General features: G+C 43.1%; 1 protein-coding gene across 1 annotated transcript in view; it reads left to right on the top strand.

The window, feature by feature from the left end:
• Positions 1-3,232: 3,232 nt before the first annotated feature.
• Fermt1 (FERM domain containing kindlin 1) overlaps positions 3,233-26,691 on the top strand; it is a 39,119-nt gene continuing 15,660 nt past the window's right edge. Inside the window, exons 1-8 of the mRNA XM_059259598.1 lie at positions 3,233-3,397; positions 5,443-5,676; positions 8,794-8,940; positions 10,486-10,699; positions 12,333-12,435; positions 22,544-22,651; positions 23,567-23,698; positions 25,461-25,510. Of these exons, the coding sequence (XP_059115581.1) occupies positions 3,247-3,397; positions 5,443-5,676; positions 8,794-8,940; positions 10,486-10,699; positions 12,333-12,435; positions 22,544-22,651; positions 23,567-23,698; positions 25,461-25,510 (1,139 nt within the window). The 5' untranslated portion in view covers positions 3,233-3,246. The remainder of the gene's footprint in view (positions 3,398-5,442; positions 5,677-8,793; positions 8,941-10,485; positions 10,700-12,332; positions 12,436-22,543; positions 22,652-23,566; positions 23,699-25,460; positions 25,511-26,691) is intronic.

Raw genomic sequence — 26,691 nt, 5'->3', positions numbered from 1 at the left:
CGCCGCGACGCTGCGGCCCTGGGACCGACCGTGCTGGGCGCTGGGCGGCGGACTCCAGGCGCACTCACTGGCTGTCGCGAGGTCCCCGTAGCGTCACCCGGCCCACCGCAGCCTTGTGCTGTCCCGCGAGACCCCTGCTCGCCCCAGGCGGGCTCTGGGGACGCTGCTCTCCACGTGCGGGCTGCAGACTGGACGCCGCCGCGGGCTCCATAACAGGTGAGATCTGGGACGGCCGAGCGGGGATCGCCGGGCTGTGATCCCGCACCGCGGAGACTTGGGACCCTTGTCCCCTTCTTTTCTGCAGCTCTGTGCCGTTAAATGGCTGTTGAATTGAAATAATTTTGTCTGGATGTAATCACCTTCTCGGGCCCAGTAATCTGGCCGCGCAAATGAGCTCTTCGGTTCAGCTCGGGAGGTTGTCGTTAATGGGCAAGGGGCAGGTGTCTGGGCACCAGCTTACGCCTAGGACCCCGCGACTTCCTCCAAAACTAAGAGTCTTTTCTTCCTGGCATTCTCTTTGAACCGGGGTCGGGGGTGGGGTGGAGGGGTGACCTTAAGGTGCCTTTTAAGTCCTGTTTTGGTCTCCTCGGGTGCGCTTCCACTGGCTGAAGTTTACTCCACAAGTAACAGCTTGTTGAGGATGAGAACTTCAGGCTAAAATGAAGGCCCGGAGAGATAGGAAAGGAATGTGGGGAAACCAGATTGTCTTAATTTTAGGAGGAATTTCCATTGTAAAGGATCTGCCCATTGTCTATACAAATGTTTTAATTACTCTGGTCAGAAAAACTAAGGACCGCGTGTCTGAAGGCCCAGGAAATGAGCAACAAGAAGTCATCTTTTAAAAAATAAAGTTGTTTATGTATGTATCAAACGTTATTTTAAAAACTCAGCCTCGGAAAATAGCATTTGGAGACCATAAGTCTCTTCAAACCCTTCCATGTCAAGTTGACCATGAAGAGGGTGTTCTTATTCACTGCTCATCTCTTTGTAGAGATGATAAATGTTAAAAGCCAGAATTTCATTCATGTGGTTTCCTCCTGTTATCGAAAAATTACCCAGGACATTTCTCAGAGTGATGGATAGATAAGTTAGAGTAAAAGGCGGGGTGGATTCACGTTTGGGCTCCCCATCGAATTTAACGGGATTTACAGCGAGTGGCCTGCCTTCCCTCAGCCCAAGTCTCCTCATTTTTAAATGAGTGTTGGTGAGTGTGGAGGACCTGATGCTGGGCTGGTAGCTGATACACAGTGCCTGCATCACCAGAAATGCCCCTGCAGGCTGGTAAGGGGAGCAAGCGTTCAGGCCAGTTCAATCACTGAATGCAAGAAGTCACCCTGAGGCCTCTGTGTTGAGAGGCACACCACTGCATCCTTACACTGCACCCTGGGGGTACTTTTGATTATAAAACACTCCTGAACTTTTGAATTTAATTAAAACACCTTTATCTGTAACGCATGTTCAGATTGCACTGGTTGGTCTATGGATTTGTGGTAGTTAATGTATCTGGTGTATTTCTGAGATTCACTTAGTGCTTACAAATACCCCACGTGAGATGAACATGGTGTGACATTGGTGGTTTAATTATCCACCAATTAGTATGAAAACAGTGCCCCCAGACATCATTACCAACCCAGCTTCATACTCTGGTAGGTTGAAGGGGGTACTGAGTCCTACATCTATTTTTTTCACTTGGCTCTTGTGACTCAGAGTATGAGCCATGCCACGGGAAGCTGGCTGGGCTTCAGAGTCTCTGGCTCTGCCTCACACCTCTGTAAGATCCCCAGAGGTTGGGTCATGGTCAGAAGTGCTGCCTTAGGAAATGAGTGCAGTGGGTCCCTCAAGTTAGGCCTTGAGAAGCGTGGGCTTCTCATAAGCTGTCTTACACAGTGGTGTGCAAAGGGTTCCTTACAGTCATTTAAATGACCTTCAGTTAAAATCTTTTTAAAAGCCCAGATTAGGAATGTCATTTGAGCCAATATCTCAAGTTTTGTTGAAGTCCTGCCTACTTAGGATTCTGATGTTCCCGAAATCACCAGGTCATCTCAGTCTAGATTCTGCTTGTTTTCTTTCCTAAGCACCTCCAGTTAGGAGGAAATCATGGGTTTGAACTTCCTACCCTATCTTAAAGACTAAATTTTTGCCCATCACTCATGATTTTTAATCTTTTGCCAAAAAATGTGTAAAAACAAAACAACAACAACAAAGAGTGATATGGAGCCAAGAGTGGCAGCACACTCTTGTCACGTCAGCACTTGGGAAGCTGAAGCAAGATTGCAAGGTGCCAGCCCCCCCAAAAAATATTTTTTAATCAATGTAATTTATGATTCAATTATTGTGTGCTTTAAAAAAGTAACTTGCTTTGGGAGTTATAGCACAGTGCTAAGATCATTTGACTAAAGTCACAAGGCCCTAGGTTAGACACCCAACACTATGGAAAGAAAATAGCTTAAGTAAATCTAATATACAGCAATAATTTATAGTCACGTGCCTATGCCATTGTGTACATTAAAGTAAGATAATAACTAATATGCAGTTATTTTGCTGAATTTTTATATTTTCTCATACCAGAAGATATGAATATTACTGGGATAAATATAATAACACAGGTGTATTAGAGATACTAAAGAGGATTTCAGTGGGAAATGGTTTTAATGGAAAGCTTCTTTGAATTGACTTTATTGAAGTATAATTTGCATGCAAAAGTGTGTTAAACTGTTACATTAAAGTCTGTATGCTTTATCACACACAAATTATATCTCAGTAAAGATGGAGGGAACTTTAAGATTGCTGGAGGATTGCCATAGTTTATTGTGTTTTGTTGAAATAGTTCAGAAAAAGCAGTAGAAAGGGAAAATGAAGATTGATACATTATGTGGACAAAGAAATTATATACCACAGTGGAGAAAAGAAAATATAGAACTTTAAATAACTGGGATTATTTTTGTAAGTTTTATATATACAGTTAGGATCCTAATTTAGTATCTAGGTACCAGGAACCTTGCAGAATTCTTCGAACAAGAATCTTAAAATAAAAAGCAAGGTTGGGGATTTAGCTCAGTGGTAGAGCGCTTGCCTAGCAATCGCAAGGCCCTTGGTTTGGTCCTCAGCTCTGGAAAAAAAAAAATAATAAAAATAAATAAAAAAAAGCAATGGCCTTCCTCTGACAACCTGCTGGCACCTTCCACTTTCCCCTGCCGTTCTGACCTATGCTTGTTTTTGTCCCTAAAGACACCTGCCTGTGCCACAATGCTGTCGTCCAGTGACTTTGCATCTGCTTCTTGGGAGCTTGTGGTCCAGGTTGACCATGCCATTGAAAAGCAGCAGAGAAACATCACACTGAGGGTGTCGGGAGACCTGCATATTGGGGGAGTGATGCTCAAGTTGGTGGAACAGATGAGTAAGTCATTCCTTCTCCGTGGTTTTCTGGGTTTGGACCCGTCTCTGTTACTTCATCATGCCATGGCAGGTCCTAGATTTCCTGAGAGCATGTTCCTCTTCCTCACCCCTGGTTTCCCCCAGAGAGAAGAAGAGGGACCACACAAGAGCTTCCAAGTGAATCCAGCCACCTCTGCAAAGGCTTGAGTCTTTGGTGGCAGACCAAAGCTCTCAAGAAGGTAGAATGCTCTACTCCTGCAAGGTCAAGGGCCATCCCACTGATGACATCCATGGTGATCTTAGGTGACATGGCATTAGATTGCTGAGTCCATTCTCTATTAACATTTGATAACTTCATGCTAAACTCAGCTTGCTGTTAATGGGTCTTTTTACACTCGTCCACCAACAAAGACAAAGAAGTCTTCTTCAAAGTTTTATTGTGTATCTGTTTGAGACCTTGGATGCTGGCTTCTCATTTGTACTGAGATAAAGGTCTTTTCTAAGTGCATGTCGTGTCCATATTCACATGATCATCACCCAAATCAAGAAAGAGCATTACCTGCTCCCCTCTCAAGCCCTTACTTGCTACCCACTCATCCCCCAATCAATGGTTCACCAAGGGCAACCACTATCCTGGCCTCTCATTTTGCTGTTTTTGAACTTCATATAAATGGGCTCATACAGGATATATTCTTATACAACTGCTTTATTTATTTGATATCATGTTCGAAAGAAATCCATATTGTTGCATATAGTTTGGGTTAATCTAATTTGGTTGTTATGTAATGTTCTATTATGTGAACCTACCACAATTTATCCACTTGTCCATTGATGAACATTTGAATTTTGATTTTCTTTTCATATAGGTAGTGGAATATACGATCATTATCTCTTGGTAGATATTACTGTTGAAGATTGCATTAGTTCATTCCTTTGTTGTTATAACAAAGCACCTGAGTCTAGGTGACTGTAAAGAACAGAGGGTTATTTTGGCAAATGGTTCTGGATAAAGGATCTCAGGACTACATCTGATGACAGAAGACTACAAGACTCTATAGCATGAAGCAGGGTGTGTGTGTGTGTGTGTGTGTGTGTGTGTGTGTGTGTGTGTGTGTGTAGTGTACCTGGTTCTCTCCTGCCTCTTCTTATAAAGCCACTAGAGTTGACCAGAGGGACTGCACTCTAATGGTCATGCCTAATCCTACATACGTTCCAAAGGCTCCATCTCCCAACACAGTGGTTGGATTAAGTTTCCACCCTCTTCATTCCTAACAGTGGGGATCAAATCTCAACTCATGAAGTCTTGGAAACACTCAAGCCTTATCTCAACCACAGCAGATATAGCCTATGCCACAGAGAACAGTTACTGATTCATCGCCTTCCAAAATAATCCGATGCTTACGCTAAGAGCATTGAGAGGAGGGGCTTTCTAATTAAAGAAGAAGCAGCATTCACAGAGAGAAAAATAAGTAAATTAAGATGTTGATGTCTCCTAATTTAGCAAAATAAAAGGTGGGCTTGACTTTATACTGGCGGAGGGAAGTTTCACCTTCGTTACTGATGTCGAAGGCAAGTCTAGGTGTAGATGCCCACACTGCAGGGGAGACTGTGCAGCCCTGATGTCGACGCAGGTGCTTTGCAAACTGCAGATATAAAGCTGCTAGAGGAGCTGGACATGGCTGAGAAGAGTGAGCTGTCAGCTCTCTGTGTGTTCCCTTGTGATCCAATAGTGAGAGGATTCATTTCTATTAGAGATTAAGATTGATTAAACAATGAAGATTGGTGCACAGAGGGATTGGGGGTGTGATTTAGAACTCATCAGAACAAAAATGTTGCTTTATGTTTTTTTATGACACTTGAAAATAAATGAGGGTAGAGTTCAGACACCATTTGTTCCTTGCCCCTCCTGGGAGACTTTGGAAGGGAGCTAAGAACTGTTGAGCCGTGAGCCATAAAAAGAGATTGTAAGCTAAAGGTTAGTGCTTTACCCATGAATGGACTGGGGTGTCTGGAACCTGCGTCCTCGGCCTCTTTGCCTACGCTTGACTGTGTTTTCCACTCTTGCAGACATAGCCCAAGACTGGTCAGACTTTGCTCTGTGGTGGGAGCAGAAGCGCTGCTGGCTTCTGAAAACCCACTGGACCCTGGACAAGTGTGGAGTCCAGGCCGACGCCAAGCTCCTCTTCACCCCGCAGCATAAAATGCTCCGCCTTCGCCTACCCAATGCCAAGACTGTGCGACTGCGAGTCAGCTTTTCAGCCGTGGTGTTTAAGGCTGTGGCCGATATCTGCAAAGTGCTGAGTGAGTTCCCTACCGGGGCCACTGTGCCCTTTAGACTCTTGGCAAAGGAAAACAGGAAAATTCCTTGTGCTTTCTGCCTGCCTCAGGCATTGGCTGAGAACCCTCCTTTACAAGGAAGCACACTCCCAAGCCCAGAGCAGAGCATTGCTGTTGTTCAGGTGGAAGGAAATAAAAGGAACACTATTTGCACACGTCAGAGTCAGTTCCACGAGCTTGCAATTGTTTCAAACACACTTGTAAGTAGAAGTGGTCAAGTTAAGAGTGCTTCTCCAAACTCATTCCTCCAAACCACACTCAGGTGTTAAGACAAACGAAAGGATGGGAGTTCTGTTGAATCCTTCATTATGACACATCTCTGTCTTTGGGGTGGTGGTACCGCACACTTCAATTCCTTCACTAGTACTTGGCTCCTGTAAATACTCTGTCTACAAAAGTCACTTAGGAAGCTTAAGCAGAAAAGTACTCTTGGGGAAGAGAGCTTATCAGTACAGGGCTTGCCTTGCCAATCCCCAGAACTCATGTTTTTAAAAAAGATGGGCACAATGGCACACACTTGTAATCCCAGCAACGAGCAAACAGATAGGCAGATCCCTGAGGTCCACTGGCCAACTAGCCTGCCCTACTTGACAAGGTCCAGGCCAGTGAGAGACCCTGTCTCAAGAAAAACAAGGTGGATGACTTCTAAGGAATGACACCAAGGACGTCTACTGGCCTCACACACATGTGCACACAGATGCGTGTGTACCTGCACACACACAAATATCTGCATACACACCACACACACAAAAAGTATTTGTAGATAGCAGCCCAATCTTATTTTTGTTTGGTTTTTAAATATGATCTTACTATGTAGTCAAGGCTTACCTCAAACTTGTGATCCTCCTGCCTCAGCCTGAAAAACACTGGGGTTACTGGCGTGTACCACCGGGCTCACCCAATGATTTGGTGTCTCATGGTACAGTATCACAGAGATAACCCTACTCTGATTATTTTTTTTCTTTATGATACACTGTAGAAAGAGGGACCCTTGTACTATGAATGGTTCTTATTTCCTATTTCTTGAAAATGTGTGGGTGTCTTCCTTGGTTGGTACCAAGAATATTATGCATCATCACCCAGCATGTGAACACAGAATATTACACATCACTAAGAATTCACCCTCCTCCATTAAACTATAAGCCGCTTTATTCATTTACTCAAAAATGCTCATTGAGCCCTGCTGTGCAGCAGGTAGTGTGGTGAATGGTAGACACTGTGACGAAGATCACTGAAATCTTGCCCTTTGAAACAGACGAGATGGATAGTCAGCAAATAAGCAAGGAAAAGAGTAGAGAGTGTTGAAACAGGATGGGAGGTAGAGCAAATGAAGGAAAGTATCCACAGATTTAGGAATGCCCATGTTAGACATTAAGGGTTCTGATAGCTTGAAATGGGATTAGAACAGAAACCACTACCTCAGCATATCAATGTCTGGCACACATCGGCTGCCCAGTGGCTGTTTAGTGAACCAATCAATTCATGGAACAGTCCATTGCAGAACACAAGTTCCTGGAGTGTCCCTGCCATATGGTGGGCAAATGAGAAGCACAAGAACACATTGTTGTTAGTAGTAATCTAGTGAGAATTTGAACACCAAGTAAGCCGTCATATGAAAAGGCCTTTTCCATGCCCCACAGGGACTAGGTGACACGTCACACCTGAGGCCAAGTAGTCGGGTGCTCTCTTCTCTAACTGTGGCTTTGAAGACACATGAGGGGAGACCTCTGCTCAGCATCCCTAACCATGGCTTTTAAGTCTAATCAATCAGCACTCGCTCAGATTTAGGAGTATGGCGATTTCCCCTGAAGAACAGAAGAGGCACAGATCTTGGGCAGAAGACTTTCACTTTGTTGTTTGTTTAATGTGTACACTATAATATTTAAGTTGTCAGGTGCGCATAGAGTATACATTTGGGATGGCTCCAGGTGTTTTATAGCCTGATAGTCAGGCATCCAGGATGATGGGGAGAGTCAGCCGAGTTGCCCTTGCCTCTGGGCACCACGCAGTTCGTGAACTGACTGGACAAGAGGATCTAAGAGAGGGGTACCAGGACCCTTAAAGCAGCCACTTCCTTGGATTAATGCTGCTCTGTGGGTTATCAGTGGCTCTGATCACAGTTGCACTCTTGGATGAACTGGGGAAAGGTTATCACAGGGGAGGTTCTTCAGAAGCAGACTCTGAGATAAGGAATCCAGAACTGGAGTCCTAATGCCCGGAGATACTGTACGGAATACAGATACAGGGAAGATTGTAAACACCTGGCTTCCAGTAAGAGTGTCACACTGTGGGCAGCCAGGACCTCTGGGACCTCTGGGCTGCCCCAGCAGGGCAGGTACCAAAGAAGGAGCGTACCACTAAAGGCCCTTCTTGGAGAGCATGAATCTTCTCACATGGACCGGTGGAGGCGGGCAGTGCAGAATGTGGCTAGCTGCCAGCACAAGCTCTTGACAGACACACAAATGCTCTTTAAATGTTGGAAGTCAGGTTGGCACACATTGAAATGGTAGTGACCCAGAAGACAAGGCAGGACATGAGGACAGCTCCACGGGGATGGCAGGGAATGGTGGGCTTTGTATAGGAAAAAAAAGATGCAGAGTCAATTGTCCACAAAGAAAAAAAAAAAAAAGGATGTGGGGCCCTTCGTGGTTATTTCCAAAACCGAAGAGAGAGACTGAGATGGGAGGGGAAGGAAAGGAGAAAAACTGCTTGCTCATGGATGACACCGGAGCTCATGGATGACACCAGAGCCACACAGTGTTGACAGTGGTTGAAGTCGGATAGCAAACCCATAGAGAGGTTGTTACACGGGTCCCTTCGCTCTGGGTGTATTTAAAATATTTTCATCACAAATTAAAACGCAAACTAGAAACCGCACTAGACTTAACCTTCTGCCACTTTTCGTCCTTCTCCAACTGAGGGTCTTTGTTCCTTCAAACGGGATGCAGTGGCCTCTATTTGCCCCCACAATCCCCCAAGACCTGTCAAATACACAGAACAGCTGAGTCTCAGGAGGAATTCTTTTTCTTTTCAGTTTTCTCGCTTTTCGTTTGTGTTAGTTGTTACTTTGTTTTATTTTAGATATTAGAAGACCAGAAGAACTTTCGTTGTTAAAGCCTTCTGGTGACTATTCTAAGAAAAAAAAGAAGAAGGACAAAAATAATAAAGAGCCTGTGGCTGAAGACGTCCTGACCTTGGACAGTTCGTCAACAAGCTCGGGTTCCCCGGGTAAGGGGCTGTTTCAGATGTGACTGTAGACTCACTCTCTCTCTCTCTCTCTCTCTCTCTCTCTCTCTCTCTCTCTCTCTCTCTCTCTCTCTCTCCCTTTCTCTCTCTCCCTCCCTCCCTCCCTCCCTCCCTCTGTCCCCTTTCTCTCCATATATAGCAGTTCATGAACTGACTGCATGAGCAGATCTAAGGGAGCCCCCCACCCCGACCCTTAAAGCAGCAGAGGAGATCTATGTCCCCTCTCCTCCTTTCTCTTCCTCGCTCCCTCCCCTCAGTTTCTCTCCAAACAAAGAAGGACCAATGTTGTTGAAGGATCAACAGACAAGGTGAAAAGGAGATACATAGTTAAGTTAGTTTCAAATGTTTTTTTTTTTTTTTAATTTAGACTTTTACCTTAGGTATGCTTAGTAACTCACAGTTTTAATTGTGTGTCTTATGTTGTAAAATGCTAGTACATCTGGCCATGAATTGTGGGTGAAAAAGCACATTTAAGAAAGAAGATAATTTAAATATATTTTTTTCTTTTCCTGGTTTGCCTTTGTGTGGCTCTTTCTTAAGCATGCTTTCATTGGCTTGTAAAGGAAAGGCAGTAAAGACTTTGAGAAGGTATATACTTTTCCTCCTGTATCAAACAACTGTCTCTAGCTTTCTTGCAATATCAAGGGCTTTCTTGTATGATATATTCTGATGCAAAGAATAAAAGGGGGATTTGAGCAGTGTTCAGAGATAATGGCAAGGTAGTCAACTATTGGGTTCTTACAAGTAGAAATGTAGCTCTTTGCTGTCTGAGACATTGTGTGTCTGTGTTCTCAGTTTGCTAATAGCACCAAGAAACAGAGAACTTGGAATGACTGGAAAGGACTGACTTACCAACATTTCTCTGTGTTGATTCTTGGAAATGTTTACATCTTTGGGATCCCAGGCTGTGGTGATATTGTGTTCCCCAAAATATTATGTACCCTAATAAACTTATCTGGGGTCAGAGAACAGAACAGCCACTAGATATAGATGCCAGAAAATGATGCCACACACGCCTTTATCCTAGCATTCCAGAGGCAGAGATCCACCTGGATTTCTGTGAGTTCAAAGCCACACTGGAAACAGCTAGACATGGTAACAAGAGCCTTTAATCCCAGGAAGTGATGGCAGGAAGCAGAAAGGTATTTAAGGCGTGAGGACAAGGAACTAAAGCCTGGTTAAGCTTTTAGGCTTTTGAGCATCGGTTCAGCTGAGATCTATTTGGATGAGGACTCAGAGGCTTCCAGTCTGAGGAAACACGATCAGCTGAGGAACTGGCGAGGTGAGGAAGCTGTGGCTTGTTCTGCTTCTCTGATCTTCCAGCATTCACACCAATAACTGGCACTGGGTTTGTTTTTATTAATAAGAACTTTTAAGATTTGTGCTACACCAGGCAAGATCTTTACTTATGCAACTGATCTCCCTACTCTCCTGACTCCTGATACATTTAGAATCAAAATTCATTTTAGTATAATCTTCTTCTAAATATTCCTAACCTGAATCACCTATTGTTTGCCTGCCTCACAGTAAGCCCTGGCTTGTACAGTAAAACTATGACACCCACATATGACCCCATCAATGGGACGCCAGCCTTATCCACTATGACTTGGTTCGGTGACAGCCCTTTGACCGAGCAAAACTGCAGTGTTCTGGCCTTCAGCCAACCTCCTCCACCACCAGATGTGCTCGCCGACATGTTCCAGCCTCGATCTTTGGTGGACAAAGCCAAGATGAATGCAGGGTAAGGAGGGCTCCATCTTTCTCCTGTCTGAACTGGTATCTGCAGTGGGATGGTCTCTCTGTGACTATGTGTTGCTATCATTGGTTAATAAAGAAGCTGCTATGGCCTATGGCAAGGCAGAATAGAGCAAGGTGGGGAATCTAAGCAAAGATATGGGGAGAAGGAAGGTGGAATTGGGGGAGACCAAACAATTTGTAATTAATATAAGCCTCTGCGTGTTTTCTTGTGACGGAATGGCTGTGGGACCAGATGAGACAGAAACTTCCATCTACAGGTGTTCATACACTAAGGGATGTTAAAGAGCTGGGGGCTGTCCAGTTTTTTAGTTAATAGGCATGGGCATTATGCTTCCTTAGCAAAATTCAGAGTGCTAACTTTAACAACAAAAACAAGGGAGATGAACACAGACTATGGTGGTCTCAGTACCTTAAAAGTATGAGAAAACTGTCTTCAAATAATTCAATGGCTTACCATCCATGACTGTGCCTCTTGCTGCTGTTACAGGTGTGAGAAGAGTCCTGGGGAACACAGAGTAGTATATATGCCTGGTGGCCTCTATGAACCTGCTAGAGACATTGAAGGTGGTCAATTCAGCTCATGCTATATTTTATAGAACACTGCTTCTCCTTAATTAAAATCAAGATGCGACATTACTCAAATTTAAATATGCAATAGCCACATCTGGCTAGAGGTTAATGCATTGCACAGCCCAAGGAGGACTTTTCCCATCATTGCGGAAGGGTCTACTAGGCATGTCCAACTCACGGCCTGTGGGCCACACATGCACAAGATAGCCACAAATGCAGCCTAACACAAAATTATAAAGTTCCTTAAATCATGAGTTTTTTTAAATTTTTGTAACTCTGTTATGCATGAACTTTGTAGATGGCAATGACATGTTGCTTGTCAAAAGGCTGGACAGTGGCTAAGCTAGGCGTTGTTTTGGGCTGGCCACAGTGGAGTAGCAGAACAGGCAGGCAGAGATACAGAGTTACATGCTGGCTCTACCGTGGAGCTGTAACCCTCATAAATCATCTAATTCACGGAGACTTGGTCACTTCATTTTCTACACTGAGATAATGCCGGGCATGGTGGTACATGTCTATAATCCAGCACTCAGGAAACTGAGGCAAGAGGATCACAGGTTCAAAGCCAGCTTGGACTACAAAGTGAGATTCAGGAAGGAAGAAAGGAAGGAAGGAAGGAAGGAAGGAAGGAAGGAAGGAAGGAAGGAAGGAAGGAAAGGAAGAAATGCTAATGAATAACCCTCCTAGCTCCTTTACTTTTCCATGTGTCAATGAGAATATTTTTTATCTTAAAAATTGTAACATAGCTGGGCATAGTGACACACGCCTTTAATCCTAGAACTCGGGAGACAGAGGCAGGTGGATCTCTGTGAGATCAAGGCTAGCCTGGTCTACAAAGTGAGTTCCAGAACAGCCTGTCTTGGAGGAGTGGGAGGGAACACTGGTAAGGTAGAGTGTAAACATAAGCTACTATGTGCTCACTGGTTTTGTTGATATTGTTTGCCCTGCCTGTGTTCTTGGATTTATGTAATATGCATATGTAATACAGTGTGGTGGGTATGTTGGAGGAGTGGACTGGTTTTAAGTCCTAACCTGTTATTTCCTAGTTGGCTGGATTCCTCGAGATCCCTCATGGAACAAAACATTCAAGAGGATGAGCAACTGCTGCTAAGATTTAAATACTACACCTTCTTTGACTTGAATCCTAAAGTAAGAAATTGTTCCTTTGTTTCATCTTGTTTTCCTTTTGTGATGTGTGTGCATGGAAGTTCTATACTTTCCATTTGGTGATCAAGGTCGGGGCTGATTTGTGTGACCCCCTCATCTCTGCAGGGTAGACTGACACAGGTGTACCTGCTTCTGAACTTCCATCTCTGCTCCCTAGGGCAGCCTAAGCAGGCGTAGCAGGAGTTGCCCGGAGTCTTTGTACCCAGCCTGGTGTACACTGCCTCTACATTCACGGGAACAAGAAGGTGCGAGCGAGGGGCCCACATACTAGAATCTGTCATGCCTTAGGAAGGAGAGGAGGTACCAGAGCCAGGTTGAGGACGTGTTCTTAAGAGCAAGCCAGGACTACAAGGTGATCCATGCAAGACTCCCAATCGCAGTGTTAAAATGTCATTAGGGAAAATGGATCATCTGTCTAAATAAAGAGCCCTGCTATTCACCAACTCCAATTTTAGGGCAAATCTCCACCCAAAGCTTATTAATGAGGGGTGAGATGAGTCCTTTGGACATCTACTGCTTTCCTGCTTCCAGTCAGCCTTTTTTTGGAGTTGAGCATCAGCAGCTAAATGGCCCCTTGTAGAAAATATAAAATGAAACAGTGTAGTCTCTGGGTGGCCAGGCAACCTTGCTTCGTCAGCCTCACTCAGGGTCTGTGACTGCTGCTCATCCTCACTTCCCTCTGAGCATTTGTGTGAGGAGCTTACTTCAACCTTTCTCTCCACTCTTCCCCCTGCAGCAACGTCTCTGCTTTCTTGGTTGATTTTTTTTTCTATCTTTCAAAGGCCCATCTCAGTTCCCTAGCTTCCCTACTTAATTTCTTCCAAAAAAACAAACAAACAAAAATAACCCAAAAACCACCTTACTCCTTTTTATTTCTTTTTAGGTGTGTGTGTGTGTGTGTGTGTGTGTGTGTGTGTGTGTGTACATGTGTGTGTGTGTGTGTATGTATGTATGTATGTGTGTGCGTTCGTAAAAAGGCCAAAGTCAACATCAGATGTCATCCTCAACCATTCTCCACCTTATTTTTGAGACAAGGTTGCTAACTGAATACTGAGCTCACCAAATTTAGCTAGACTGTCTGGCAGCAAGCCTCTGGGACCTCCTGTCTACTCTTCCCCACCACGGGGATTACAGAGAGGACCACCCACCCATGCTAGGTGCTGGAGATCCAAACAGGCACCAAAACTACACAGAAAAAAACAAATAAAATAAAATATCATATTATTCAGCCCCTTCTCCTTCCTCCAACCCCTCCCATGACCTCTCCCCACTCCCTCAAAAATTCATGGCCTCTTTTTTTCACTATTATTGTTACACATATATGAATAAATATATAAGTCAATCTGCTGAGTCCATTTGTGGTGTGTGTGTGTGTGTGTGTGTGTGTGTGTGTGTGTGTGTGTGTGTATGTAGGGCAGACCACTGGGTATTGGACAGCTGATCAGTCATCCCTGGGGAAGACTAATTCTCTCTCTCAGCAGTCATTCATTGTTGGTTGCTCATTATCTATGGATGGGGCACCATGAGACTTCACCCATCCACATTGAGATGTCAACTGCTATTAGAATTGTTCAGGTCTTATTTGGGCAGCTATATTGTTGAAATTTGATGGGTATATCTTCTCTGTCATATCTGGAAGACACAATCTCATAGCAGACTTTCTGGTCATCTGGCTCTTACTATCTTTCCACCCCTTCTTCCAGAATATTCTGAGTCTTAGGAGTAAGAGCTGTGTTGTGGATGTGTCAGTGGGGTCTGGCACCCCACAGTCAGTTGTTCTCTGCATTTTGACCAGTTGTAGACTCTGTTTGTGGCAAAAAGAATCTTCTCTGATGTGGAATGAGAGCTACACTTCTCTGTGGGTATAGGGATATTTAGAATAAAGTAAGGGGTTATACTGGCTTAGGAAAGGGACAATAGTAGGTTCTCTTAGGTTTCTAGTACCAGGCATGATTTTTCTCCTATTAAGTGAGACTCAAATCTAATTAGAAAATGGTTGGTTACTGCCAAGATATGAGTGCCACTATTGCATCATTAGGAATATCTTGCCATGCTGGTCCTTGTTGTGGTTCATAGATGTCACAGCTGGGTAGGAGTTTTAATTGCTTCTCTTCCTTGGCATTTTGCATAGCACCTTCTGGTACAATACCCCAGGAGGGAGGTTTTCAGATCAGACCTAGCTCATAATCCTCTGAGTCCTGAGACTGAAATTTGTGGTGTCCCCAAGAGAACTTACCTTCAATTTCTGGGAGGCAACCAAGGGTGACATCTGTAGACTATATTACTTTATGAGTCTCTTGGACTACCCTGATCAACAGCCCAAAAGAAGATTTCTCACAGCTGTTGATGGGGATTTTGTGATTTCATTTTTAAGCTTTATCCTTGGTTCAATTTGAGTCTTTCCTCATTGAGTTCCCAGCTAAACTGTGTTGTTCTGTGCTTTCAGTTCTAATAACCTACCTGAAATTGTCCACAAACTAGATAAATATCAATAGAAAATATATTCAGACAGTTGCTAAGTCAGTGTTCTGGCCCCATTTTCTCGATGCAAATGTTTCCCTGTCTGTTTATTTATTCACATATTTATCAAGCAACAATTATTAGCCAAGAACTAAGTTGCATGCAGGGAATCTAAAACTGTCAGGCATTAAAGCCAATGAACTAAAATGCATAAGTCTACCACATGAAATGAACTACAGTGAGCAAAATCTTTTTCAAAGTGGACATAGTAATATGTGTATTTCTTAATGAATTGAATAAATAATAAAGCCCAGGGTAGGTCCTACACAGTGATTGTAAGTCAAAATACAAAATAATCTAGCCTCTGTGGAAAGCAATGTGGCAATATCTACTTTGACCTGCAAATCTACTCTTTATAGCGTAGTGGCACTTATGTAACTTTATACATCACTACTATAGGTTATTACTGCATGAATGGTTTTAAGAAAAGATTGGAAACCACCTAAATGTCCATCAGCAGAGAATTGCTTGACTATATTATAGTGCATCCATGGCACTGTTGTTAAAAAAAGAATGAGTCAGCTCCCTTGGTTTGTTGTAAACACTTATGCCCCTTTTAAATATGTTTAAAACATGTGAACTAAGGAAATAAATCCTTTTCTAACTCTGAGAGTCCACAGTATTTTCAAGTTTTGTACGCAATAAACACATTGGAGGACCCCAGGATACTGACATCCATTCCCAGCAGACAGAGAACCTGTGGTCAGATGTAAGCAGTTAGCTTTCTTGAGAACATGGAAAGGGTGATGCGGGCTTATTGCTGTTGTGTCGTGGTTGGCATGTGGGAAAGGGAGTCACTGAGCTAATGAGACAGACAGAAACAGGGATGTGTATAACGGAGACGGCAGAATCCATGTCCTCCAAGATGTGGGGTTTTAGCTTAAGTCAGCCAGGAGACAAAAAACCTAAGCGTAAGCATTAATGTGAGTAGCCCATCCCCAGTGTCCTGGAGTTACTATTGTTGTGATGAAACACCATGACCAAAAGCAGCTTGGAGGGGAAATGGTTTATTTGGCTTATTCTTCGACATCACTGTTCATCAAAAGAGGTCAGGACAGGAACCCATATAGGGCAAGAACATGGAGGCAGGAGATGACACAGAAGCCATGTAGAGTTGCTGCTCACTGGCTTGCTCCTCATGGCTTGCTAAGCCTGTTTTCTTAGAAAACCCAGGCCAGGACCACCAGGGTTGGTAGCCCAGGGGTGGTACCACCCACAATTGACTGGGCCCTCCCCCATCAATCACTAACTACAAAAATGCCCTACAGGCTTGCCAACAGTCCAATAGGGGAATTTTCTTAATTGAAGATCCCTCCTCTCTGGTGACTTTACTGGTGTCAAGTTGACCTGAAACTAGCCAGCATATCCACTTAGGAAATACTTGTTCCTAAATCAATGCAGAGCAACTAAAAGTGTTCTCCAAGACAGAAACCTATAGGATACCTGTTAATGACCTGCAGACAATGCCTCAGCACCTCCATGGGATAAGCAGCCTCTGAGGGGGAAACCCCAAAGCCAAGCAGGACCAATAGAGAGTCCCTGGATAGCTCTGGGGGCAAGGATTGGCCAGCATTGAGCCCTTATTCCAGATCCTATTGAGCATCTTATTCCAGATCTTATTGAGCATCTTATTCTAGATCCTATTGATCTCTTACTGTTAACTTGTAACTGCGGGTGATTATAGTTTAATGTATTTTACACATCATTGTTTTATTTGGTTTATGGGCCATGTGAAGATGGTCAATGTGAGAGCTTTTATTATAGTTTTAAAATCTTTATTGAGTACTCTGAGGAAAACCTTGCTGAGTGACCCATAGAGTTCCTGTGGTATTAGTACCTGGATATACTAGGACTGAGGGGCTGACAGACATCTAGATTGACAGTTTGTTGGTCAAATATAAGAATCAGTGACTGTATCGCTATTTAGATTTTGCCTATACTCTGTGAATTAAAGCAGGATTCTTTTTGTGTGCAGTGTAGTAGTGGCTGCATGGCTTTGATTTTGTTTGTTTGTTTGGTTGGTTGGTTGGTTGGTTGGTTGGTTGGTTGGTTAGTTGGTTGGTTGGTTAGTTGGTTGGTGGTTTTTGAGACAAGGTTTCTCTGTAGCCCTGGCTATCCTGGAACTTGCTCTGTAGACCAAGCTGACCTCAAACTCAGATTTGCCTGCCTCTGCCTCCTGAGTTCCGGGATTAAATGTGTGTGCCACCACCACCTAGCAGTTTTGTTTGTTTTTAAGAGGAGACTGGCTCTAACTCCTGAATGGTCTTCCTGCCTCAGGCTCCCCTGTATCTGAGAGGATAAGCATGTGCCACCACACCCGGATTCATGCACACTATGATTTTCCTTTAGTTGTCAAGTCTTCACTGAACTATAATTGATGCACCATAAAACTCATTCACTGGAAGTCAGGCATCATTGCACATGCCTGTAATTCCAGCACTCAAGATGCTGAGGCAGTGGGATCAAGAGTTCAAGCCTGGATTGCATAACAATTTGGAGGCCAACCTGGGCTACATGAGACTCTTTCTTTCCAAAAATCACCAAAAAGTAAATTAAAAATTATATGTGTGTGTATGTAGTAAGTGTACAATACAATGGTTCTTTTGTTTGGGTAAATATATATGTAACCATCATCATAACCCATCACATAAAGCTCCCTTAAGTCTTTGGTCAGACACTGGTCCTAACCCAGCCTGCTCTGCCTTCTATCCCAGGTTTTGCCCTTTCTAGAAATGTCGTGCAGATGGACATCAGTCATGTCAGGTTCACCAGGCATGTTCACAGGTGTCATGCTGCTCTTGTTACTAAGTGGTTCCCATTGTGAGGAGATAGTGCAGTTTATTTCTCCATTTTCCAGCTCAGTGAGGGCACTTGGATTGTGTCTGCTCAGGCCTGTTGTGAACGGTGATGTGGTGCTTATTCTCAAGTGTGTTTGTTTCTGTCTGTCTGGAGGGATGGATAGGGTTGGGGGGCTCCAAAGCCAGCTCTTTGAGATGCTTTTGTAGATCACAGAACAGAGGCAGACTTTCCTGAAGGTCTCAGCACATCACCACATTAAGGACATAAAGGTCACATCCTAAATCCCATCCTCTTGGCTCTGCATTTGTCTTCCCAGAAACTTTAGCAATGCAGAGAAAGAACATGTCAACACAACGTGTCGTCTTTCCCACTTATCATTATCAGAACTGTTTGCTGGTTTGGGCTTGCTTCCCATTTAGATATTCCCTATCACCTCTCTTCTCCACAGGCGTAAGATTAATGCACAAGGAAAAATAAGCCAGTAGACTCATGATGAGTCTACGGAGGTGCTCTGGGTATTTTCCATTCTTCCTTCATGTTTTCTTTATTCATTTTAGTTTTTCAAAGCATATAGTATAATATATTCTCATTGCAAAAAAAAAAATCAGATGGGACTGGAGAAATGGTTCAGTGGTTAAGAGTGCATGCTGTACAACCATGAGGACCTGAGTTCATATCCTAGCCCCCAAGCAGCTAATTCTGCAGGTCTCATATGTGCCTGTAACTCTGGCACTGAGATGGGCAGACACAGGCAGACATTGGGGCTTTCTGGATGCCAACCAAGTGAAAAACCATAAACTCCATGTTCAGAGAGAGGCCTTGCTGCAAAGTAATAGGCAGAGGGTGATAGAAGAGGGTATCAACACACTCGTCTGGTCTTCTTTCACACACCTACACAAACACGTGTCCATACAGCACACAAGCGCATCCCAAATTGACACACACACAAAGAAATTAGAAATCACTTCCTAAAAACAGAACAAACTCTATCATAGAAACTATGATTTCATAGACTAGAGTTTGGAAGGTGGGTGGTTGCACAACATTGTGATGTACCTGTGCCACTGAACTGTACATTTTTTAAAGGTCAAGATTAATTTTGTTAGACATATTCTGCCACAGTTGAGGTTATTTTTAAAATCAATGTAAAGAGGGATTATTTAGAATAAAACATAGTGTTTAACTTGAATGAATAGATTCTGTGAAGTTTTGTATGCATATATATGAATGACTTGAAAAGAGATCTTTCCATTTGCCACAACACAGATGTGTCTTCCAGAGGACACATGTGCCAAGTAAAATAAAGCAGACTCTTGTACATAGACTCCAAAAAAAGAAGAAATAGGAGTAAAAATTGTGGACACACCAAGCTACAGTATTAACAAGGGCAGCACCGGTCAGGTAGATAGACAATAGGGAGACCCAGGTCAAAGGATAGAAAGCAGCAGACACACAGGATGAATAATTCTAGAGTGCTCATGTAGGACATGAGGACCATGGGCTGTAGACATGTATATATTACAAGTTTTTCTTAACTAACTCAAACAATAATAGGTCCAGCCTATATTGTTTGCTCCCAGGGTCCGCGGAAGAGTCTACCAACCAGCTGAGGATTCTAATCTGAGGGATATTCAATGAATCTAAGCACACTGAGTTCTTTAGTCCATTCACTTTATTCTTCTATGGCGATTCTATCTACACAGTTTCTTTTCTGCTCTCTTACTTAGCTCCTCTTGGTCCCTCCTGCTCTCAGTCCCTTCTGCTGTTCTCTCATCATTCTACCTAGTTCTTTCCATCTCCGTCCTCATCTTTGTTCTCCATCAATCCTCTTCTTCCAGTGCTCTCAGAGAACCAGTATATATACATATGCACTAATTCTTTGGTAAAGCAATGTGAGGCTTGAAGTTTTCAGGGTCACAGAGAGAGGTGATAAGGATCCACACATAAAGCAATTAATTGTCAGCTTCCAATTACAACCCAAAAGGGGAGTGACTAAAGGGGAGTTCTCTGGTAGGGTCAACTAAAGGCTAAGAGCAATTAGGGATTTTACGTGCTCAAACTATAATCTAGAAATGGCTAGGTAGAATGTTAGGGGTCAATAAGTCACAAGAAAATAAACTGTCTTTGGCTCCACTTTTCCCACTCATCCCGGCTGTAGCTGCTTTCTGATAGGGAGGGGGACATATGCTAGGTGGCTAAGCAACCTATGTCAGAGCGTGTAGCATTTGGTTAGTAAAAGTGCTTTTGCTCAGAGTAATTGCTGAGGAGAAAATCTAGGAATAGCACCTGGCTGAGGAGGAGTAAAAACTTAATTTACACAAGAAAGAAGCTTGGCACCTATTGCCTGCCTGGCCTGTAGGCAATCTCCTTGGGTCAGTGGGAAGTAACTGCCTTAACTCAGTATCTAGCAAATGGCTAAATCTTCATCCCAGGAATGTGAGCAGTAAATCTCTTAAGTTAGGGTCTTGTGTAAATAACCCGGGGTGAAGGTAAGGGGTTGAGGATTTAATTGTTAGTGGTTCTTTTCTCTATCTGTGAGTGAGGTGAGCTAATGTTTATCTATGTGTAGTTTTGTCCTTGAAAAAAGGTATCTTTGCTGAAATACTTTTGTCTGGAGAATGGCCCTAGCCAGATATATGTTAATGAAAAATAAACGCAGCTGGTGACAGTTGTCCAATTACCCCAAATGTATAGGGAAAGTTGTGCCCAAGATTGAGATGCAATCGTGAGATTACATGTACACATAACATGGAGATACACGGTAAATGGGGAGACTCATAGCTGTTATTGCACAAGAAGTTTACAACAAGAGACAGCCAGTTCATTCAAAAGGCAGTAATCCTTAGTTCTGATAGGTTGGCCTTCTGAACACTGGTTGTCACTGCTGTATACTCTCATGGACTTTCACTACCAGCAGCTCTCAATACTTAACTGACGATTTTGATGAGTTAGCTGCTCTTTTCATGAACAAAACCATTTTACATTCTGTATTATACTGTTGTTTCATGTTGCAAATCCTAAACATGCACAACAAATATACCCAGTAAACTCATTCCAAAAGAACAAAGAAAATCATCCTTTGCTATATGATCTTTCTCTTAAAGGCAGCCACAACTTCATGACTAACCATCCTTATAGATTTTTCCCATGTTTACTAGCCTATATTTACCAGGTTTCCCCGGGCCTTATAGTTCCTGTAAAAATAGGAGCTTTTACATGCTCTGAGCTTGCAGCTTTTTACCGGTTGGAGCTGTCTTTCACATCAGTATATAAAGTCCAATTTGCCCTTTTATCAACTGAAATGTAATCATAGGCTAACCCATATTGTTGGGACCCAAGTGTGGCAAACGTTCTTATGAGAGTGTCTGGTGAGTGCCCGCATTTCTGTCTAGACACTCATCCAAGTGCAAGAGGGCATTAAGAGATGTGTCTAGGTAGCATTCCTATAACCACACCTGTAAAGAGTATCAGCTGCCCCTCATCCCACAGCATCAGATACCAACAATACCTAATAGGCCAGTCTGATGGAACAAGAATTCTGTTGTCTTGTTTTAGTTTGAATTCTCTAATTTTTGATAAGGTTGGGATTCTTTTCCAGTGTTTAAATGGCCATTTGGTTTTCTCTGTGAAACATCTGTTTCTGTTTGCTCTCCATCCTTTTAGATTGTCTGATTTTTATATTCATTCATGGGAATGGTTTCTATTAATGGATATTGTCTCTTCTATTTATTGAAATATGTTCTTTCAGTCTTTACCTTATAAATGTAAGATCTTTTAAATGTATTTTCACTGTAAATGTTTAATTTTATGTTGTCGATTCTACTTTATACATCATAACTTTTAGGCATCTTGTCTTATGTAGGGTTCTCCAGGCCAGGGAGTGAGGTTCAGTAGTAGAGCGTGTGCTTAGCATGCTCCAGGTTCTAGGTTCAATCTCAATACCAAAAACAGGAGGAGAGAAAGGAAGGGAAACCGAAGGCTTCCTCTACTCATTCACAGATTACACATTCACCTACATAATATGCACGGTTCAATGTTTTTTATGTATTCACAGAATTGTTCAACCATAACTGCATCTATTTTCAAAACATTCCATGACCCCATAAAACATTCCTGGACCACATTAACAAGCATTCTGATTGCCCTTCAATCCTTCCAGCCCCAGGCAAAAACAATAAACGAATTTCTTTATGGATTTGCCCATTCTGGCTGAGGACTTAGTTCATTGGCTAGAGTGCTCACCTGGCTCTGAGGTCAATCACCAGCACCACATGAAACTGTATGTGGTGGTGCATGTCTGTAATCTTAGCTCTCACACTTGGGAGATGGAAGCAGGAGGATCAAGAAGTTCAGGGTCATCCTCAGCTACATGGCAAGTTCCAGGACAGCCTGAGCCACATGAGACCCTGACCAAAAAAAAAGAAAGAAAGAAAGAGAGATAGAGAGATAGAGAGAGAGAGAGAGAGAGAGAGAGAGAGAGAGAGAGAGAAAGTAATACATAGAATTATACGGCATGCAGGACTTTGTGACTAATCTCTTTCACATAGCATGTTTGGCGCTTAGGCTGCTTGAAGAAGCTCTGAGAGATATTTAGGGAAAGTTTCTTCTAACCTCAGACATTAAAGGAGCAGGGGGACAGGAAGGTAGTGGTCTCCTTGCAGTTGCCTGAGCTAGACTCGAGACCACGTGATTCACAGTTATCCAAGAACTTTTGAACTGTGGACTAGAAATAAATGCCCACACACATATATACATTTGTTTCTTTCTCTAGTATGACGCTGTCCGAATAAACCAACTCTACGAGCAAGCCAGGTGGGCTGTTCTCTTGGAGGAAATCGACTGCACAGAAGAGGAAATGTTGATCTTCGCAGCACTACAGGTTGTGAGGGTGTCTGCAGGTTGTGAGGGTGTCTGCAGGTTGTGAGGGTATCTACAGGCTGTGAGGGTGTCTGCAGGTTGTGAGGGTGTCTGCAGGTTGTGAGGGTATCTGCAGGTTGTGAGGGTGTCTGCAGGTTGTGAGGGTGTCTGCAGGTTGTGAGGGTATCTGCAGGCTGTGAGGGTGTCTGCAGGTTGTGAGGGTGTCTACAGGTTGTGAAGGTGTCTGCAGGTTGTGAGGGTGTCTACAGGTTGTGAGGGTGTCTGCAGGTTGTGAGGGTGTCTACAGGTTGTGAGGGTGTCTACAGGTTGTAAGGGTGTCTACAGGTTGTGAGGGTGTCTGCAGCTTTTCGAGGGGGGTGGGGACACAATTTTAGTTTGTTCTGGTTAGAGATTCTATTTGTTTCTTGGATGAAAAAAATGAAAATTAAGAGAGTAATTTTCAGTGTAAAATGCTCCTCACAATCTCCGAGTTGCACACACTATATAAGGCATCTATTCTGCAGTTCCCATCACTTGCCTCTCACATGCACAGAGACAAGGCAGAACTAAGTTTGACCCCAACTAACTATAAATGTCAAAATTAGTCCAATTGGATGTCATTTTCCTGCATAGACAGACCTCCTTCCCGGAGACGTTCAGGATTCCAGGGAAATTCTCCTCCAAGAAGAAGACATGGCTAATGATCCACTTGTGGCAGTAACATTTCTAAAACCTCCCTCTTGAGCCAGGTGAGGTAGAGCACGCCTGTGATCCCAGCATGTGGGAGACTGAGGCAGGAGGATCATAAGGTCAAGGGCAGCTTAGGCTACCTAGAGTGTTTGAGACTAGCCTGAACAATTTAGCAAGATCCTGCCTCAAAAAACACACATTAATGTAACTTAACAAAATAAAAACAAAACCTCTGTTTATGTTTTAGTATCACATCAGCAAACTGTCACTGTGTGCTGAAATACAGGACTTTGCAAGCAAGTCTGAGGTAGATGAAGTGGAGGCAGCCCTGTCCAGTTTGGAAGTGACCCTCGAAGGTGGGAAGGCCGACAGCACCTTGGTATGAATGTTTCTGTTAACTCAGAATTTGTTCTGACAAATGCAGATTGGAGCTAAAAGAACACTTCTTCCAAAAAGAAAAAAATATGTGCTCATGTGACAAGCTTAGATTTAGCAAGAACTGGCTTTTCTCAGGTTAGCCCTGCAAGGGACTGTAAGATAATTTCACCACCACCAATGAAAGTTCTGATACGGCATTTCTTCCTGGGGAGCAGTTGGCACAGTATGTGGGGAAATGACTTCCTGGGGAGCGATTGGCACAGTATGTAGGGAAATGACAATGGCCCCACAACACTAGGGTGGAACATGCCGTTGATCCTTTAAGTCGAGAAAGAGCTCTACAGCCTATAGCATGGAGCCCCCACGAGGGTGCAGAAAAAGGCCTTGGGGCCTGGTCATATGTTGTCACTGAGTAAGGCCTGTCTCTAGGACGGCAGTTCTCAACCTGTGAGTCATGACCCCTTGGGAGTTGAATGACCCTTTCATAGGGGTCACATATCAGATATCCTATATATCAGATATTCACATCACAATTCATAACCATAACAAGATTACAGTTATAAAGTAGTAATGGAAATAATTTTACGGTTAGGGTCACCACAACATGAGGAACTGTATTAAAAGTATGTTAATGTGTTAATGCTGTAGTAACTGTATCAATGCTATATTGACTGCAGTATTGGGAAGGTTGAGAACCACTGATCTAGGATATAATCAAACACTTCTAAATAATTTTGATTTCAGGAACTAAAACCCTCCAGGCACACCTAAGAAAGAAAACTAGTTAACAACTTGGCTCCTCTCCCCATAGGTGGTTGAATGATAGCCTTGTCATTGGAATGTCCCTCTGGTTTGATTCTTCCCCTGAGCGCTGCTCTTTTGTTTTAACTTCTTCAACCAAAGGAATAATTACTGGTTTAATCACATTGAATCCAAGCAAGAGGGTCTGCTGAAACTGTGATCTAAATGAACGTTAAGAATGAGTCACTGCATTCTTCTGCTGTCACTGGGAGTTCTCTTATCAGGAACTGCCTTAAAGTGGGGAAGTTGGTTCCACAGAAAAGCAAATGCTTACCACACAATGCCGATGCCTGACCAAGCAGAAATTGGAGCTTTTGACCTGCCACCTCCGCTGAGTATATAACAGGAAGTTAATCCTGCTTGAACAAATGAAAAATTCCCTCCTTTTCTCAGGAGTTTTATGTACTGCCGCCAGCCATCCACCGCCACCTCAGAATGAACTTTGAACCAGGTTCCTTTCAAGTTTAATCAGTGACCTGGATGTTACCATAGTAGCCCACTTTAACTTAAAAATTACAAAAGAGCTGTTCATACATAAGTCTTCATTCCAAACTCAAATTTTTAACTTGAATTATGTATAGGTATAAGAAGTATGAGTTGATTTTTTTTACTTCTTTTCACATTCTTATCCTCACAAAGAAAAGTTAAAAAAATATATACAAATATACATATTAACAAATTAATATTGCCAACCAAGTCACCATCCAGAATTGGGAAACAGGACCTTGTCACCTACCCAGGAGCCCCTGAATGCTCCCCATTCAGCGTCCTTCCTCCCATCTCCCAGAGATAACTACTGTGGTTTATGTAACTAAGGAACTCAGTCTCTCGTTTTCTTTCATGTTAATTAATTCAGATTGTAAAGTCTCTGTGGCAAGTGATTGCCATGCTGGGTGACACAGGTGTGGCCCAGCAGTGCCATCTGTGAAGTTCCTGCTAGTAATTCCTATATCTCTCCTTAGGAGGACATCACTGATATCCCTAAACTTGCAGATTATCTCAAATTATTTAGGTAAGTAACTTGAAAGGGCAAAAGAACCCCTTGTAGCAGACCCTCACAAGTAGGGTCTGGGATTGGACACAATTGCATAACCAGCGGCCAAGTTCATGGGTCAAAGGTGGGCTCTGAGTAATGGGTTTTGTCACAAGACAATAATGAGTTGAACCTTAACCCCCATCACATGCACTGGCCACCTTGAGTGGAGTTTTTATAACTCTGAGCTTTAGTTTTCTAAGCTATAAAGTGAGGGTAGACCTCTTCTTGAGTTCGTTGGGAGCATTGAATAAAATGAGACATTTGAGGATGTAGTTTGGTGCCTGGTGCATACATGCTCGCAGACCAGTGGTGTAAATATGAGCAGGTCAGCAAGATTGAACATGTGTATATCACAACAACATTTCTGTTAGGGTCTGCTTTGGAGGCTCAGGACTCCTACACCATTTGGAGAGCTGTTTGGAAGTGTAATAAATCTTTGTTTCTAGTTCTTTGTTCCTGGGCTTACAGGGAGTAGTCACTTTTATTAACCTCCATTCACCTGCTCAGTGTTGGTCAGTCTGTTACCATCTCTGTTTGTTTTATTGGGTGACTGCCACCCTTGTGATAGTGCCAAGGAGTGTTAAGTTGAAAGAAACAAGGCAGTCACTGTGTCGCTTTATGGTTTATTGACTTTTCTTAACAAACCAATACCTTACTGGGGCACCAGGCCTTGAGAGAAATGCAAGTCGCTTTTGACCATACTAGAGGCAGAGAAGGACTTGCAAAGTCTGAGTGGTGAATGAGGTGTACCTGAGAAGCAAGGGTCCAAGAGGCTGTTTGTCACTGGGTTTCTAGTATTGGTTTGTTTGGTCTTTTGTTGTGACTGATAGGGTATGATCTCAGGTGACTTCTGTGACACAAGTAGCTGTAATGACAATTGATCAGTCTAATGATACTCAGAGCTTCAGGGGAAAAGAGTAATTTGACATGACAAATATAGATTTATTATATATATATATAGTTATAGTTATAGTTATAGTTATAGTTATTTCACAAAGAAATTTAGTTTTCATAGGCTCCGAATAGAGTGTAGCCAGCACACCACAAAACAAATGGAGACAGTCCCTTCCTGTCCATGCTCTAATGTTTGACAAAGGGGTGACGTGTTGAAAGTGTCCTCTTCACTTCTGCCCAGTGGCTTGACTGTAACTTACACC

Source organism: Peromyscus eremicus, chromosome 4, assembly GCF_949786415.1.
Source record: "Peromyscus eremicus chromosome 4, PerEre_H2_v1, whole genome shotgun sequence".
Classification (NCBI taxonomy): Eukaryota; Metazoa; Chordata; class Mammalia; order Rodentia; family Cricetidae; genus Peromyscus; species Peromyscus eremicus.
Note: the sequence above shows the minus strand (reverse complement) of the source record. Positions and strands in the feature narration are given on the sequence as shown.